The 17,093-nt window shown below is 50.5% G+C and overlaps 9 protein-coding genes across 9 annotated transcripts; 6 read left to right on the forward strand and 3 right to left on the reverse strand.

Moving 5' to 3' along the window:
• The first annotated feature begins 110 nt into the window (after window positions 1–110).
• Window positions 111–1,579, forward strand: EJ05DRAFT_480754 (uncharacterized protein). Its single transcript, XM_033744928.1, has 4 exons — window positions 111–302; window positions 352–398; window positions 478–719; window positions 782–1,579. Exons 1-4 carry the CDS (start codon window positions 153–155, stop codon window positions 1,291–1,293), a joined length of 951 nt encoding a protein of 316 aa, XP_033595489.1. The 5' UTR covers window positions 111–152; the 3' UTR covers window positions 1,294–1,579.
• A 122-nt stretch (window positions 1,580–1,701) lies between these two features.
• EJ05DRAFT_230705 (uncharacterized protein) lies at window positions 1,702–2,240 on the forward strand. Its single transcript, XM_033739971.1, has 2 exons — window positions 1,702–2,128; window positions 2,183–2,240. Exon 1 carries the CDS (start codon window positions 1,854–1,856, stop codon window positions 2,103–2,105), a length of 252 nt encoding a protein of 83 aa, XP_033595490.1. The 5' UTR covers window positions 1,702–1,853; the 3' UTR covers window positions 2,106–2,128; window positions 2,183–2,240.
• Window positions 2,241–3,521, forward strand: EJ05DRAFT_230706 (uncharacterized protein). Its single transcript, XM_033739972.1, has 5 exons — window positions 2,241–2,512; window positions 2,622–2,723; window positions 2,780–2,832; window positions 2,885–2,911; window positions 2,978–3,521. Exons 1-5 carry the CDS (start codon window positions 2,322–2,324, stop codon window positions 3,394–3,396), a joined length of 792 nt encoding a protein of 263 aa, XP_033595491.1. The 5' UTR covers window positions 2,241–2,321; the 3' UTR covers window positions 3,397–3,521.
• Window positions 3,522–4,660: 1,139 nt separating this feature from the next.
• On the reverse strand, window positions 4,661–7,188 carry EJ05DRAFT_480757 (bifunctional catalase/peroxidase). Its single transcript, XM_033744929.1, has one exon. It carries the CDS (start codon window positions 7,093–7,095, stop codon window positions 4,843–4,845), a length of 2,253 nt encoding a protein of 750 aa, XP_033595492.1. The 5' UTR covers window positions 7,096–7,188; the 3' UTR covers window positions 4,661–4,842.
• A 1,113-nt stretch (window positions 7,189–8,301) lies between these two features.
• Window positions 8,302–9,156, forward strand: EJ05DRAFT_523438 (uncharacterized protein; the record flags this gene model as incomplete). The annotated part of the gene is made up of 3 exons (XM_033748800.1): window positions 8,302–8,353; window positions 8,410–8,573; window positions 8,629–9,156. 3 exons carry the CDS (start codon window positions 8,302–8,304, stop codon window positions 9,088–9,090), a joined length of 678 nt encoding a protein of 225 aa, XP_033595493.1. The 3' UTR covers window positions 9,091–9,156.
• A 775-nt stretch (window positions 9,157–9,931) lies between these two features.
• Window positions 9,932–10,801, forward strand: EJ05DRAFT_490451 (uncharacterized protein; the record flags this gene model as incomplete). The annotated part of the gene is made up of 3 exons (XM_033745877.1): window positions 9,932–9,962; window positions 10,014–10,111; window positions 10,166–10,801. The coding sequence occupies 3 exons, from the start codon at window positions 9,932–9,934 to the stop codon at window positions 10,799–10,801; spliced, it is 765 nt and encodes a 254-aa protein (XP_033595494.1).
• A 1,115-nt stretch (window positions 10,802–11,916) lies between these two features.
• Window positions 11,917–14,049, reverse strand: EJ05DRAFT_420865 (uncharacterized protein; the record flags this gene model as incomplete). Its single annotated transcript, XM_033741466.1, has 2 exons — window positions 11,917–13,761; window positions 13,828–14,049. Coding segments are annotated over 2 exons (2,067 nt in total), but the record flags the coding sequence as incomplete, so codon positions are not given.
• Window positions 14,050–15,658: 1,609 nt separating this feature from the next.
• EJ05DRAFT_230864 (uncharacterized protein) lies at window positions 15,659–16,438 on the forward strand. The gene is made up of 3 exons (XM_033739974.1): window positions 15,659–15,726; window positions 15,783–16,097; window positions 16,147–16,438. Exons 2-3 carry the CDS (start codon window positions 15,861–15,863, stop codon window positions 16,390–16,392), a joined length of 483 nt encoding a protein of 160 aa, XP_033595496.1. The 5' UTR covers window positions 15,659–15,726; window positions 15,783–15,860; the 3' UTR covers window positions 16,393–16,438.
• Window positions 16,439–16,483: 45 nt separating this feature from the next.
• On the reverse strand, window positions 16,484–16,987 carry EJ05DRAFT_505458 (ribonuclease H1 small subunit; the record flags this gene model as incomplete). The annotated part of the gene is made up of 2 exons (XM_033747705.1): window positions 16,484–16,809; window positions 16,861–16,987. The coding sequence occupies 2 exons, from the start codon at window positions 16,985–16,987 to the stop codon at window positions 16,484–16,486; spliced, it is 453 nt and encodes a 150-aa protein (XP_033595497.1).
• Between the last annotated feature and the right edge of the window lie 106 nt (window positions 16,988–17,093).

Consider the following 17,093-nt stretch of genomic DNA (forward strand, 5'->3'; position numbering starts at 1 on the left):
TGGCCCGACGCGCCATCAGCCAATCAAAGAGCTACATCAGCTCCGGCATCCATAGCTACCTCTAAACATTCAACCTTCGGCTCCACCCTCTCATTTTGCTCACGCAATCACTGTGACACTATTCCTCCATAGACCTTGGCTTGAGAATCAACATGGAGGACGAAGATGACTTTTACGGCACAGGAGAGGGAGGGCAAGACGCCAATGCGCACGAGACACCGGCGGATGAAGGTGACGATGTAAAAGACGAGAAAATGGACGAGGAGCTTGAGGAAGGCGAAGAGGAAGAGTCAGACGATTCGGTACGTGCTGCGGTCTTCGTATCATGCCGTCGCTAACTCACAGCTGCAGGACATCGACATCATAACAGAGCGCAAAGATAATGCCGAACCTGCACCGTAAGTCGCCCTTGCGCTCACTCTAGTCGCGCAACAACAATGGAGGCTTGCATTTCTACGTACTGAAGGATGGTTGTAGTCCACGGAATCAATATCAGTCAATTAAACAGGATCCACGGCCGTCGTCAACAGACGTGGCTTCAAGAGGCGGACAGCAATCGACAGCTAGCAGAATATCTACGGCGCCAACACCGGTAGCGTCGCAAAAGCTGCGAGATGGCTCAAAGTTTCCTGAGGTACATACCTCGACTGTGAATGTCGAAGCAGATCCTATGTATGAGCCTGCTGGAAAGCCTATATCGCAGGTTGACCTTGATGCGGGTAAGTCCTTCTCTATGGTACACGTATATGAAGTTACGCCGACTCACATACGTTCTGTGCAGACATGGCCGAGCATACGAAGCCATGGCGTCTTCCAGGCAGTGACCAAAGCGATTACTTCAATTATGGCTTCGACGAATTCACATGGGCGTCCTACGTCATCCGACAGCAAACTATGGCGAACCAACTTGTCAGCCAAAAAGCAGAAACTGCGCAATTCCAACAGATGTTTGGGGGTGGTATGCCTGGCATGCCAGTGCCCCCGGCAGCACCTGCTGCTCCCCAAGGAGGGGGCGGAGGACCGCCTGCGGGCATGCCGGGAATGCCCAGCGAACAAGAGATGATGCAAATGGCACAGATGATGATGGCGAGCGGGCAGGACCCTAGCTCAATGGACTTTGGCACATTCATGCAGCAATTTGGCGGCGGCGGTGGTGGTCAAGGCCAAGGCCAAGCTCAGGGCAATTATGGAAACCAGAATTACCAAAACCAAGGCTCAGGACAGAACGCTGGCGGTGGTGGCGGCAATTTTGGAGGCGGTAGAGGGAGTCGAAGAGGGGGTAGATGGAACTGAAGGTCTCCATAACTGCATGGGAGGCGTTGGGAGGTTGTCACAAATATGCCAGGTTTGACACGGTATGTAAAAGTAATCGAGACACTATGAGCAGCTCCGGATACCCCATTGATGTACATGGTTTGAGGGGGACTCGCTACGAGCCTCCACAAGGCTTGATATACACGATTAACATGCTGCACCGAAGAAACCGTTCATATGTTCCACTTCATACGCCCCTGTACAACTATCATATAGTCTTATCGGTGGTTACTCGTTCAAGCATGCCCATGACGAGGATTCAGCTTTTATATGATCCGGTCTGGCTAAATTTAGCAGGATTTAGAGATCTTCATGAATCGCCCACACCCCGAACATCGAACTTGGAAGGCTGCATGTTGGCCCCAGCCGGCTGATGAACTGAACCTATCCACGGCCAGTATCATTGGTGCAAGACACCAGTTTACTGCGTTTTCGTACGCATCGATTGGAGGTTCAGTCACATAGCATGCCATTCTTTGCGTCTTATGCCTCCCAGGTAAGTGGCGCTATACTGCAGACCTCCAAGTGATCAAGTACGGATGCAATCCCGAGACCATGGGTCGCGCTGTGTACTTCACGCAGAGTATGCCCATATATGTTACGTGAATCGACCCTCGAAAGCAAATTCCGCGACGAGCCATGGCGTACGACGAGACGACTTTGCTGGCTATTGGCATAATACTGCCTCTCATCGCACTTGGTCTTCGATTCCATGTCCGCCTCAAAGTCCGTCCTCAGCCTCTCGGCTGGGACGACTGGCTGGCTCTTATTGCAGGAGCTCTCTTGCTTGAAGTGCAAATTCATCATTTCATTGGTCCAGCCCCGACTGCTTATGAGCGATGTTTATTTAGTGCTAATGCGGTTGTAGGGATATATCTGGGCTTGAATGGACACCAGGGCGCAGAGGCCGACCCAACGCATTGGGGGGACCGTGGACGGATGAACTCTAAAGTAAATAAATTACTTGCGTTCACTTTGTACAGATCTTGACTTGCTCACATGCATGCATGCCAGTTGACGTATATCGTCGTCGTGATGGAAAAAGCCCATGTACGGGAGCCATCAAGCTCAGCGAGCTCTTCTTCTTCTTCCGCCGCGTCTTCCCCATTTCGCACATTTCGCAAGATCACCGATGTATTCATTGTCTTGACAGCGTTGTGGGCTCTCGTGTACACGTTTCTCGAAATCTTCCAGTGTGGTACGCACGTCACAGCGCAGTGGACAGCGCCGGAGCTCTGTTCCAGCCGCTACGGTCTGAAGGATCACCCTTCGGTACTGTTGTCGTTTGCCATTACTGACGTTATAAGTGACGTTGCGATTTTGGTATTGCCATTTCCTATCATGAGAAGGTTACATCGGCGCCCTAGAGAGCGTTGGGGCATAGCCGGTATCTTTGCCCTTGGCTGGATGTAAGTGTTGGCCGTGAGCGAGAGGTGGTGATCCCGACTGATCAACATGCACACAGCTCAGCAGCAGCCGGTGCTGTACGCCTCTACTATGTGGTCCATGCTACAAAAAGTCAGTGAAACATCTACAGATACAAGGATTTCCAATCTAACATAACGGACAGTCGACCAAGATGCGCTCAGAGCCGAAAGTAAGTCAAGTCTACTTCACACAAGTCGTTAACAAAATCCTCTACGCCGTGAGCTAACAAACCCAGACCCAATCCCAGTATATATGCCCCCTTCGACCTGGACATTCACCGAACTCTGCGTCGGAATCACGGCCGCGAATCTGCCCCCCTTGGCCCCGTTGATTCGTAAAGCACCGTCGGCAGCAGCGAAGGCCAAAATGTCCATCTCGTCCAGCTGGCTGTCGATCAGGAGTACGCGGAACGGGTCGACGACAGTGCCGGTATCTGTCAAAGAAGTTGTCGATGAAACGCACGTCCACACCCTGGATCAGTATCGAATAACCCAGTGTCGGCGTCCGATCGATGGACACGACAGCCAGATTGGACCACTTCAAGTGCCCGAGTCGCTGGTGCTGGCTGGTTCTGATACAGGCGAGGTGTATAGAGCAAGCTCGCCGAGACGCTATCATTCTGAAATGGTGCGAGTGAGATTGTCGTTGGGGTAATAGCTGAAACAACGACTACGTGCGGATTTTACGCGCAGCTCCATATGCTTGCTCCAGTCAGGGATATATGATTGACCTCATGGCCGACCAAAATTATGCAGGACCACACTCTTGAACGTCTAATCTGCCATACAGCAGTATCACTAAAAGCTCGACCGCGGATGACCACGCCAGACGGACAGTAGGCCACAGCTACTTCTCAAGTCCGTGCGACAGGGTGCAGTGAGAAGGAACAGTCGCTCAACTTAACTCAAGCCCTGGAGAGACTGGAGTTCCCGCCTAGCCTGCGAATAGGGGCACACTGCTCATCCACCGCGCGGAGAACAGACGAAGCTGAACTCCACCATGCCATTCGTCTATTCCTATATCTTCGCTGGTCTATCGCAGACCGCTCCAACAGCCTTGCCGACATTAGCTTGCAAGCTAAAAGTCTCAACATGCGCACTAACAAAACGGTATGGCCCCCGGCCCATTCCATAAACCTCAAATATGATAATAGACATTGGACTGCGTGTTTGGATGACACAACTGGGTCCATAAGTTAGTCAATGAAGAGAATGGGGCAGTATGAGTAGGGACAGCAGGGACAGTAAGGTTAGTATCAGGGGTAAAAGAAGATACGTGGAAAAAGTTGTAGATTTGGGGGAAATACGACACGGCTCGGGCGCCGGAGGGGGTCTTGCTTGTCCGGAGGGGACGAGGAAGAGGGAGGAGAAGGAGGATGGAAAAGGGGAGTTTGGGCGAGGGGAGAGGGGAGAGGGGAGATGGGAGATATAAAGGGGTAGATTAGGGCGTCCAAGGGGGGTGGGAGTGTAAGAGGGCAGGCAGATAGTAGTAGGAGGACTCACTACTAGCAGGACGTCCATTTTGCTCTATTATAGAATAGAAATCAACCTTTTCTTTTTTTTTAAATAGAGTTAGTGGACTTTATACCTAAAGCTGTATTCTGAATATATATGACCATATATATAAAACTAGACATATACATACTAATATACTTATACATACTAGCTAGCTAGCTAGTACATACATCTTCTGTAGATACATGATTAAGTTCTGTGTATGATATGGGATTCTGGTGAAATACGCACTGCAGCTACACTGGGATACATCCAAGAGTTACCATCTTATGGAGAAATAGTAGCATTTATCTACGGTACAGACCACAAAATCAGGACACTACCCTAATGAGAACCACCCAAGAACACTAACAACAATCAAGGCCTGAAATTTAATCACGAGCGTGCTTCATAAGGTACAAATCTAGATCAAGCACTATGTATATTGTGTAAATATGATATCCGATTTTAACATTTTTATCTAGTTGCTATTTGAGATCATGTGAGCGGTGATACAAGCTTGCGGTATCAAAATATGGCATGAGAACCAAGACAAAAGAAAAACTCAGAATGACTCTCATCTACCACCAGATACCACGCATGCCACTTACAACCGTGGGCGCTCAGGAGAGGTGCGCGGCAGGTCGAAGCGGTCGAGATTCATGACCTTTGTCCAGGCGGCGACAAAGTCCTTCTTGAATTGCTCGTTGGCATCTGACGAAGCATAGACCTCAGCAAGAGCACGTAGCTCGGGTTGGTGTCCGAAAATGAGATCAGCGCGGGTCCCGCTCCACTTCTTCTGTCCTGACTTGCGGTCTACACCCTCAAACAGCTCGTGGTCGTCGCTAGATGGCTTCCACTCAGTGCTCATGTCGAGAAGCTCCTTGAAGAAGTCGTTGCTCAATTGACCAGGAGTCTTCGTCCAGACACCATGGGCGGATCCGTCAAAGTTCTGGTTGAGAGTTCGGAGGCCACCAATCAGGACGGTAAGCTCCGGCGCGGAAAGAGTGAGGAGCTGAGCACGGTCGACCAAGAACTGTTCGGTGCGTACTCTGCGTGTAGACTTGCCGTAGTTACGGAAGCCATCGGCAAATGGCTCGAGGTGCTTGAAGGACTCGACATCAGTCTGCTCTTGGGTAGCATCGTTACGACCAGGTGTGAATGGGACTGGCACGCCAGATGCCTTCTCCAGAGCAGCAGCTCCGGCCAGAACGATGAGGTCTGCGAGTGAGACCTTCTTTCCGAATTTCTGTTGCACGCTGGAAAGTGCATTGAGGACTTCGTTGACAACTGGAGGGTTGTTGACCTTCCAGTCCTTCTGGGGAGATAGGCGGATACGAGCACCGTTGGCACCACCACGCTTGTCGCTGCCACGGAACGAAGATGCCGCAGCCCATGCAGTAGAGATGAATTTGCCGTTGTCGATGCCAGTGGCCAAGATTTCCTTCTTCAAAGAAGCGATTTCACTGTCATTGATGACTGGGAAGTCGACTTCAGGGATGGGATCCTCCCAGATGAGCACCTCCTTGGGGATCTCAGGTCCCACCCAGCGCGAGCGAGGACCCATGTCACGGTGTAGCAGCTTGAACCACGCACGTGTGAATGCATCAGCGAGCTGGTCGGGGTTCTCGAGGAAGCGGCGAGAAATCTTCTCGTACGCAGGGTCGAAGCGGAGGGACAAGTCAGTGGTCAACATGGTAGGCTTCAGCTTCTTGTTGGAGTCATAGGCGTGAGGGATGATCAAGTCATCCGTCTTGGCTACCCATTGGTTGGCACCAGCAGGGCTCTTGGTGAGCTCCCACTCGTACTTGAAGAGATATTCGAGGTACTTGTTGCTCCACTTGACGGGGGTTGAAGTCCAAGTAACCTCGAGGCCACTGGTGATGGTGTCGGGACCCTTTCCGGAGCCGTGCTTGTTGATCCAACCAAATCCTTGGTTGTGAATGTCGGCACCCTGGGGCTCCTTGCCAATGTTATCTGAGGGCGCAGCACCATGAGTCTTACCGAACGTGTGACCACCAGCAATAAGGGCAACGGTCTCCTCGTCGTTCATGGCCATACGACCAAAGGTGGTACGGATGTCACGAGCAGCAGCAACGGGGTCTGGGACGCCATCGGGACCTTCTGGGTTGACGTAGATCAAGCCCATGTGAGCAGCGGAAATGGGTTCTTCGAGGTCACGGCTGTGGATATCGGAATGATTCTTCTTGGACTGGTCTCCATCAACAACACCAGAGCCTGAACCCTCGTTCGAAACACCGACGTTACCGTCAGAGTATCGCACATCGTTTCCAAGCCATGTAGTCTCGCCACCCCAATATACTGATTCGTCGGCCTCGTATACGTCAGGTCGACCACCGGCGAAACCGAAAGTCTTCAGGCCCATAGACTCGATAGCGACGTTTCCGGTGAGGAGGAATAGATCAGCCCAAGATAGCTTGTTGCCGTACTTGAGCTTGACAGGTAGCAGTAGGCGGCGGGCCTTGTCGAGGGAGACATTGTCAGGCCAGCTGTTCAGAGGAGCGAAACGCTGCTGGCCATGACCGCCACCTCCACGTCCGTCAAAGACACGGTACGTACCAGCGCTGTGCCATGCCATACGGACAAACAGACCACCGTAGTGGCCGAAGTCGGCAGGCCACCAGTCTTGAGAATTGGTCATGACTCCATGGAGATCTTTCTTTAGCTCGTTGTAGTCGATGCCCTTGAAGGCAGCAGGATAGTCAAAGTCCTGACCGAGTGGGTTCGTAGTGCTTGTGTGTTGACGTAGGATGTTGAGTCTGAGCTCGTTTGGCCACCAGTCAGTGTTGCGTTGACCGCCACCGCCGACGTTGGCGTGCTTGACAGGACATTCAGCCATGATTGCGTTTGATGTAGTGAATGATCGGTGTAGAAGCTGTCTTGACGAGCAGTAAGAAGTGCGAGAAGATAGGCGATTGCGGAGGAGAGGGAGGGATAGACGCATTAGATGGAGGAGAAGGAGGGGCGAAGGCCGAGTCGGAGGGATGATGGTATATGAAGGAAGCGGAGCTGGCGCTAGGGTGGGTAATTGGCGACAGCTCATTCGAGGCGTGGGAGCATTATGAATTCGTAAGAGGTCAGGTCTGGATCGCAACAGCTGCAGCATCGAAGAACAGAGTGAGATTTGAGCAAGTACTGGGTAGCTTCTATACCGAGTGTGTGTAGTTTGACTACTGGGTAACTGCCCCTACAGTTCCACTGCCCCGCCTTTTGCTCGACAGTTCTCTTACCGTAAGCGGTAATAGTGCAGCTTTAGTGCATCTTTAGTGCAGTCCCGTACCCGCACTGTAATGGCGGGTCTCTCATGCATAACTTGCGCCAAGCAGTCAATCAGCCAATCATAGCACCGCCATTACTTTAGTGCATCGCGTCTTCGGTCGCTTCACATGCGGAACACAAGCCGAGCTGTCGTCATCGCTGTCCAGTTACCCTGCGTGAAGCTGCGCAGATTTCAGACTATAATGCGCAGTTTATAGACCACGCTCGCCACGAACTACACTATAAACCTGGACCCTGACCATGGAACCTGCCAGCATCATCCGATCGATACACGTGATGCCAGGCTCGAGACACGTGACTACTACGCTACACCTTCCGCTTGTGGCATCCTGCGGCTACGCACGCTTACCCTATAAGGTAGTCAGTTATGATGCTTAGTAATTCTTACTTCGGCTGCCTATCTAGGTAGGCACGAACGTTGACCCTTTTCTATCGTTAACACAATCGCTTTTCACGTGTTCTAGGAAAATGTATGAAGTATCCAAGATGAATATAGAGGAGATACCAAAGACATATAAAGCTTATAGACGAAAGGGTGATCATAGTACCTCAACAAGCCGTGTCATAGTTTCATATTTTGTCCAAGTTCTTCGGTTTCGTAGCTGAACAGTGTTGTGTGCATCTCAACAAGTCCTGCGCTCACTTTTAATTCGCAAACATAGTTCACCTTTTCAGGGTGACTCGACTCACTCTCTATCCACTTCCATCCTCCGTTCAATCCAATTCTCAGTCTGTTCGTCATCACTCAAATACACAGCTTCACATCATGCTTGGCCATCGAAGGACACCCCGTCGCCTCAAGAGCATAGTCCCTCCAGGTGATGCTTCATTGCCAACTGACACCACACCGTACCATACTAACTTCATCTTCCAGGATACACTCCTCCTTTCAGCAAGTGTTCAGAGGATCCAGAGGACAACGTCAACACTGACAACCCAAGTGACGAAGCAATGACTGATGTACCACCCGAACCAATGCTAGCAGAAGAAGGGGAGATGAAGACCACGCAGGCAGAGACAGACGCCGCACGAGGAGAAGTACCACAAACAACAAAACACATCTTCCAAAAACGCAGCTGCTTATCACGCATAGCCCACTCTTCTCGACATCCTCACAGAAACCCACGCCACCGTCACTAAGCTCCAGCACGAGATCAACGAACTCCAGAACATGCCGCCCTACGGCTTCTTCCGCATCGAGCAGTTCCTGATTGAAAAGTCTGCTGCCCGAATCAACCTTCGTATACTAACAGAGAACCTCGCAATCCAGATCGGCCGCATCGAGGCTTTACCGCACGACCAGCCACTCCCACCCGAAGTGCAACTTCAGCTGCTGAAGACAAAGGACGAAAAGGCCCAGCTGGCCGTCGAGAAGGTCAAGGCGGAGGCTGACGAGCTCCGGACAGAACTCGATGAGAGCAAGGTCAACTATCAGCAGGTTATAGATTATCTCGGGAACACCGGGACGGAGAATTATACGCTCCGGAAGAACCTGAAGACGAGTGAGGCGCATCTCAAGAGGGTTACTGCTTTGTATGAAGAGAATCTTGGATGATCATCATGCCATATACGGCTATGGGCATTGGGATACTAGGCTTGATCTTAGGGAGAAGTATGCGTTGTAAACTATCAAGCTGATGAAACGATACGTCGCGAAAGATTCACACTCAATTACATGCTTACACCTCCTTCCGGTGGTATTTCTCCTTTAGCTCGCCCCTACCGTATCAAACGACCCGGACCATGTCCTTTTCTAACTCAATTCTACGTCATCCATTGCTATCTGGTCCTCGTCTTTCCATCTGAGGTAGAAGAATAAGATCATTAGTCGGATAGTCAGGTGTGCAATAGTGAATTCCATATGGCGAGCAGTCGCTTACCACGACTTCAAATTGAAACCCCTTCAGAAGCTGCATGGTCAAATACACTGGAACGGGCGCCAGACTGACTTGTTGATATATAGTTGTCTGTAGTACTACTTCATAAGGAAGCGTCGTGAGGTGAGAGTTCGTATACCGTTTTTGGATTTGACCTCACTTGCGCGAGTCACAAGTGAATACAAAGGGTAAATTTCGGGCAGACACAGCTCTCTTCTGTGTTTATGTCCACAGCTCGTGCGATAGTGAACTAGTAGATATGCTGTGTCTAGGCCTAGTTCACTTCAGGGGCTGTTCGATGTGCTTCGCTTGGTTCATGTGTTGCCTATCAAGTGAATCCATACGCTTTCTGACGCTGTCACTTGAACAACTATGGGTATAAGTACTCTCCCATCTCCACAGTTGGCTCACCTCGTCTCCACCTCTTTCTCTCTCTCTCCTTCTTACTCTTTTACTCTCTTACTTACTTACTCTGGCTATCACGCTCACTCTCCCTCTCCTCCCCTCTCTCTCTCAATCATGAGCTCTAGAAACGTAGCTCTGATGCATGGTAAGAAACAACCCAATGCCTACACTACTATATATCAACTAACTTCCATAGCTTCAGCTGCGAATAGTGGCAAGCAAAATGCCCTGTCTTCCAACAGCAGTGAAGAAGTTTCTCCAGCCGATAGTAAAGCAGTAAGGGATCGTAAAGAGGTAAGTGTGATCGCACAGCCATTTCTCGGAGTTCACCTTTAATTTTCTCGGCAGCCTAGCTTTTTCGAGGTTTCCATGCTTGCCGAAGATGAGATTGCAACGTTGAGGCATGAAAATGAGGTTCTCGAAAATAGGCTCTCCGGGTTGACGGAGAGACATTTACTAGAGAACCCATTAGCAGGCGAGTTCACGGCCCTAAAGACTGAGATTGGAACCCTCAAGCATCAGGTCTCCGGCCTGAAAGACGAACTCTTGTCAAGGACTCTGCTACTAAGCGAACTTGCAGCCCTGAAGCTTAGAAATGGAACTCTTGAGCTCAAGCTACTTGAGTCGAGTGGCAATCTGTCCGCTGTGACTCAAGCGCTGACTGCAGAGAATAAGGATCTCATGGATCAGGTCTCCAAGCTGAGAGACAACCTCTCTGCAGCGAAATACTCCGGAGACCAGATGTATAAAGCTCATAGGACCTTTCGTGACAAGGTTCTGACTGCCGTCGTTGATATACTATGCTACCAGCATAGTTGTCTGGAGACCATCGAGCAGCTGCGGGCCAAGGGTAGAAAGGTCTCCGACACTGAGGAAAGGGCCTTCACGGAGCGCTTGGAGCAGTGTTTCGAGCCATACGAATGGTTTGCAGCTTCAGAGACCGCTGAAGACCAAGCTGTATCCGCCAGGAGTAGCGGTCTTTAGAGTCTCCCAACTTGTCGAGTCCAACACATCGTCTTTATTGTCACTCTAAAGTTCTAATTCCGGTTGTATCTTCTGCGCCTTCTATTCATATGGATATCCATCTAGGATTTTCATCTCATAGAAGAAAGGAGGAAACCCTTACACATGACAATTGAATCATTCAAGATGAGCAGTCCATTCCACTCACACAAAGACGAGAGCCGTAGTTTCTGTAATTAACATAACAAAAAGTCTCCCATCACGCTCTCAAGAAGTGCTTCATTGACAATTTTGTACCTGCGACCGTCTTCGCTCGAACCCATATAGCCCATATAGAACTAACGAATTAACCAAAGCTCACCATATACAAGCCCATGTTATCCCAACTTTGGAGTGAGCTGTCAAGCAGGATTATTAAGAAACCCTCCTCGCTAACCTGCCCGTTCTGCACTCTGACTTCATACATCCGAATCGAACCTACGAAACCCGCCGTGAGGACTCTACCGGAGGGAGCACTATCTGTCCTCACTACGAACGTACAGAGAGTGCGCGGTCCACCACTCCTCACAGCGCTGAATTACGCTTTGTTTCAATTGCATGCGTGGCACCACAAATATGGTTTTTTGTTTCGGAGAAGAGTGGATCATGGTTATGCGCTAGCTATATCTATCCCCTCAAGACAAGCACAGTTTCGCTAGTATGCCGAAAGTAAGGAATACGGCCGACGCGTATGGCCCGCCTCGATGAAGATACTAGCTTGAGGTGATAAAATGAGCTGGCAGGATTCGGCGTATATTTGCATGTAATCAGAGCGGACAGCTGCACAGTTGTCCGGTGACATTCGCACACGACATTTCACGGTGTCAGGGAGGCACAGCTCAGCAAGAGTAGCGACAGACAATGACAAGCCGTATGATTGCGAACTGCTCCATGAATGTACAACAACAACATAATAATAATAATACACAGTCCTACACCTCCTCCAAATCCCCGCCTTCATCTTCATCTTCAACTTCATCTCCATCATCCTCATCAATTCCAACCACCCCATAATCAGCCTTCGGCGGCCTCGCAGGCAGGCCCTCGTCGTCCGCTCCATCCAGCATCAACCGCTCCGCGCTATAATCCGGTACGACCACCCAATCATCCTCACCCTCGTCTCCGAAACAAAAAAGGTCCTTCGCACTCCCGGCGACAAGAACACGGCGCTTATTCGGGGGATCGGGCTCGCAGCCACCAACGTCCTGACGGAAGGACCGCGCGTAGGGACTGATGCCGTCCAGGAACTCGCTCGCTGTCAGCTTGGCCCCGGCGAAGGAGAGAATGGGAAGGGCGGAAAGCACGGGGTAGTCTGCGTTGAGAGGAAGGATGGAGTGTAGAGGGTGGCTGAGCGGGACGAGGGTGGACTCGGGAGAGGATTGTGGTGGTTTTATGGTCGTCCGGACATCGTCTTCGAGGATATCGCCGTCTTGGGGGTCTGACACTCGAGCAGGGTCGGTCTTCTTTGCCTCCTCCTTCTTGTCCTCTGCATATTCTTCAGGGGTGTTCGAAAGCTCATCATGCTTTATTGCCAGGGCTTCGTCGGCTGCGATTCCAGGGTATAGCATGAAATACCCACGTGCCCGCATGAATTCCACCGCGTACCCAAACCAAGCTGGGTATTGCTGCGAGACCGTCCCATCCAGCCCCTTTTTCCGCTGTTGCTGCGCTGCTATCCTGTAGCCAAGGAATGAATGAAATTCCCGAAACTTGCTGCCGAGAAATAAAGACGCACTTTCGCTCGGCGCCTGCCATAAGAATGGGATATTGGGGGTGTGAGCTTCCTTCTTGTACTCGGCATGCATGTCGTCAATCGTCGGGGGTATAAACTCTGCAGATCCGTTCAGGTAGGTTTTTGGGAAATCCAGGCTAAATCCAAAGAGATGCTCCGGGGCGTCCGAGCCCAATGAATGCAAATAATTCAATAGTACATATCGGGTATAATGATAAAACAAGGGTGATAGTTGTAGCTGCGGCGTGAGGGTTAGAACGTGAGAGGACCCTTGTTCGACTGGGAATGATGACTCGAGAAATTGTATTGCAGCGCGCTCTGGCGAGATCTTCTCATCCATGATTCGATGTCGCACGATCAACTGACTATTCTCTAGAGCGCTCTCTGATGACGGAGAACCAAACGGCCGAGGTGGCCACTTCCATTTCTCTAGGAAAGCGACTGTAGCAGGATCAACCTCTACCGGGAGATCTACGATTAGGCGCGGAGGCTTCATACCCGCATAGTCAGCCGTGTTTAGTGATTTCAATAGTCGAAGTAGTGAGCCTGACGAGGCAGGAGTAACATGAACTATGATATCGACCGACGGTTGGTGGAAAGCTGCCAATGCAGCACCGTCAAGACGCGTGAGCCACATCATTCTTTCCGCACCGCCCTTGGGAATCTCGATAATGGTCGTGGAAATCTCTTTGGCTTTTGTTCGTGTACCTCTTGCAAATGTAGGATCTTCAGCCTTCAGGTCATCAGTAATGACGACCTTGGGCCGTATGAACTGATCGATGTGCCCGAGAGCCACAGCGGCAGCAGACTCGGCACGTGTGTCTGAGCTATATAGCGCATAGTCAGGTCGCGCATCGTGCCAGAAGACCTCACACGAACTCTGGTCCACGCCGTTGAGGGTCAATATATGATCCAGAGACACATCATCTCGGCCATTCATGGCGAAATGAACATAACTTTTACCCATCCTTGCCATTTCACATGCCATTGGAATGAGCGCCGACATGCTCTTCAAGTTTGCCGCTGAAAACAGTACAGTATCCATACCTAACCGGAATTCAGCCTTGTCCGCAACAGCGCGTAGACTTTTGGCTAGTCGAAAGAACCTGATCCGTCCATTGTAGGTATGATCCACAGCTCCGGTATCTTTACCAAGGTCGTATAACTCCTTGGACGGAGGGCCCGTTGGCTCTATCGCTTCATCAACCTTCTGTGACTCTGTTGCAGGAGAGTTATGAGGCATCGTAGGAGAGTCATGAGGCGGATCGTTAGTCACCTCCTCTGAAATGGAGTCTTCGGGTGTGGTCTCCGACAAGTCAGGCGTGGTCTCCGACAAGTCAGGCGTGAAACTAGAGAAGACGAAGAACAATAGGCCTAATACGAATATGACGGCAACGATTCTCTTCTTTCGGTATCTCAGCCTTGCGAGCCAGCTTGAGCCACCCGCGGCAGGCTTCCATGGCTTGTGGCTGTCGTCCTTGACTCCCAGCTCTTCGTCACGCCAGGCTCTGGCACCTCCGAGACCCAATGTTGCGCTCGCGGTGGCGCCATCGCCTTCCCTGGTGAACGTCCTGTGGCGTCCGCGTCCTAACATACCCGGACTATCATCGTGGTTGCAAGTTTCTGACACGAGAGGTGTGCGGTAATCGGGGTTGTACGGGGTTGGGGTGGGTCAAGAGAGCATGTCTCGGCGCGGCGTTGGCAATGCGACTGAAGGAAGCTTTGTATATTTCCTGGTAGGTGCTACAGCTGTACAAGGCGCTGTAGATGCGGTATAACAGACGTATGCAATGGTCAGGCAGTATCACACGTGTAACAAGCTCTGCTCTTCGTGTCCTCCGCAGCTCTGTTGGCTTACCGTCTTCTCCGACGTTCAGCCGCTACAAATGAATTGCTTGGCCAACTTTTGCTCCATCCATTCAGCTTCTGACTGTGACATGCATATTCTTGTATCATTCTTCGCCTTCGGCTCGATATCATGATCCCGTCTTTGTCAACGATGTCTTCCTTCGACTCAGCATTTTCTACAATCACGTTTCGTAGCTCTAGCCCTGCATAACACAACCCTCGGAGCTGGAATGCCAGCTAATGAGAGGACTAGTAAACCATTCACGATTATGAATAGCGTATGTTTACCTTGAAGTTGATTGCTGTACTCGTCGTCAGAAATGAATTCACTAGTGCAATCAACGCGCCGAGACTCAAACCTGGATCAGAATATGATACCAGACTTCGTACTATGCGCTAGTTCTGGATAGTCATCTAGCCTGGTATCTGATCTGGCAAGCAGGTACGCTTCAGGGTACTGTTGCTCTTGCTTAGGCCCCTGAAAGGCTTGACACGCGCGAAGCGTGTTGTTCGCTACAAGTGTGCGATTGAACAAGCTATGAATTGTGGTGTTCCAGGTGATAGTCCGAAATTGGAACGGGATTTCCTTCAGCCCCTCTCCGTCTTGAGGAAGTCTTGGACCCACTCCATACCAACCCAGTCCTGATCGATTCCTCTGAATGATAATACGGGTCAGTATGACTTATTGTTACGTTCTGGCTGAGCCCAAGCACACACTGGGCTCTGTGACGTCGATATATACCATAAACTCATGTCATGCCAAAAAGTGATGGTGTTTGTGTATCTAGCTGACGGACTAAGTTGGATCATGTTTCAATCAAACAAATCATTCATTTCAAACGATAGCTTGTTACCAGTGACAAAAACTGATCAGGAGCAAGACTGGGTGCAAAGGTAATTATGCTGATGACTGAAGCGAACAGCTCAACATTGGAAGCTAAAGAGCCCATTTCCCTAGACGGGAATATTTTAGCCTCGTTGTCGATCTCCCGCATCAACAAAGAAGCAAGAGTCAAATGCAGAGTCCAAGATATAGCCCGTGTATACGGATCTTGCCTGTTCTTCCTATATATCTCTCGTCGCTGCTGCAATACTGATGACGATAGTGACTGAGGCAAAGCTTTGCCCTTTGTTGGCTAGGTTACCCTCTATCTAGAAACTGTGGGACTGGTAAGTTGAGCACACTGTTACATAAACAACAAAGAACAGCCCAGATGAGTACTCATGATTGATATGTCCAACAGTTGCATTATTTACACTGAATATATTAGGTTATGGGCAGCCTCACCGACATCCATTGATACTACCAAGTTCAAGTACATACCAGGTAGACGCTCTGCGTACGTCATTTTCTTGGCACTACCGACTACTGACCTAGCTCAGAAATGGTTTCAAGAGCCACGAGTTCCAGGCCGGAACTTCTTGCATCCCCGTAGGCGTTCCGTGATTCCTTGTTCAATCATGATGGAATTTCCAGCAACAACTGACAAAGTTCTCCGGATGAGTTATCGTATTGCAAGAGGAGAGCAAGGCGTTCTGACATTTGAACCTTATAAATCTGCTATTCTGCCATTGTGGCGCTTCAAGACTCCTGCGATAGCCCGGAAGAGTTCTGCTGACCTTTGGGAGCGGTTCGAAGAATATGGAAGACACAATGATTTCGTTGGGATGGATATGAGCCGGAAATTCATTCAGATGGTAGTCGTGGAATATGAACATCAAGTCCTAAGACTGACGTAGCTCACAGGGCATGACAAGAGCCAAGCGATATGCGAATCATGCGGGAGGACGGAAGTATGACAAGACCTCTGGCAAGGAGCTAGAGAAATCCTCTTCCCACGCAGGCGCCAAAGATAAGCTCGAAGCGTCCAATATCTTTAGAGAGTACTGGGAGAAGTGCAAGGCGCATGAGCACTATGCTACCCTAAAGCAGGATTTTCAAGAAGAGCAGAAGCAGTGGGACAAGACGAAACGCCACGAAGAAGACGGCTGAGCGTCTGGCTTCAAGCAACGCCAGGTACCGGTGTCCTCCACCTTGGCTATATTCAGACGTAGGGTGTCGCCTAGGAATGCATCTTATTCGGTCAGTTGCGATCACGACATAGGCCAAAATCACGTACAGCTGTGGAGAAAGCAATCCACTCTTTCAGGCCTTTAAAGTATGCGTCTTCGGTCTCGGATGGCGCAGAGTCGTGGCCCCATACCGTTACGCTGTCGAAAGCTGCAAGCTCTTCTGCTATCTTGATATCTTCCGGTATCTCCTCTTCATCGCTGTCCGGAGCGCTGTCCGCTGGTGGAGGATGCAACCTCTTCTCTGTGATCTGCAGAACGCTGCCACGGAAGCCCTCAGGAAGAGCCACGTCGGTACCACGAAGTTCGCGACCCCGAAAATATGCGCTCTTAGAGCCGTCTTCGAATAATATCAGTATATAGAGCCTGCTTTGGCCGGTGAGATGCTCACCATGCGTCTCCACTGGCTTCCAATATCTTTGCTTCGCCTCGATTGGCCCGTCGTACTTGATCTGGCAAGGTAGCACGTTGGCTGAGCATTTTTCGGGCTTCTGGCTGGAAGGTTTTATTGCCAACATGCTCGTTACCGGGAAGTTGAGAGATAGTTGTAAGCTATATTGCGCCAGGCTCGCGAGATCTGAGGTAGACGCGTCGCGCGTCAAGGCGCAGGAGATGACATAAGAT

Source organism: Pseudovirgaria hyperparasitica, assembly GCF_010093815.1.
Source record: "Pseudovirgaria hyperparasitica strain CBS 121739 unplaced genomic scaffold EJ05scaffold_24, whole genome shotgun sequence".
In the NCBI taxonomy this organism is placed as follows: Eukaryota; Fungi; Ascomycota; class Dothideomycetes; order Acrospermales; family Acrospermaceae; genus Pseudovirgaria; species Pseudovirgaria hyperparasitica.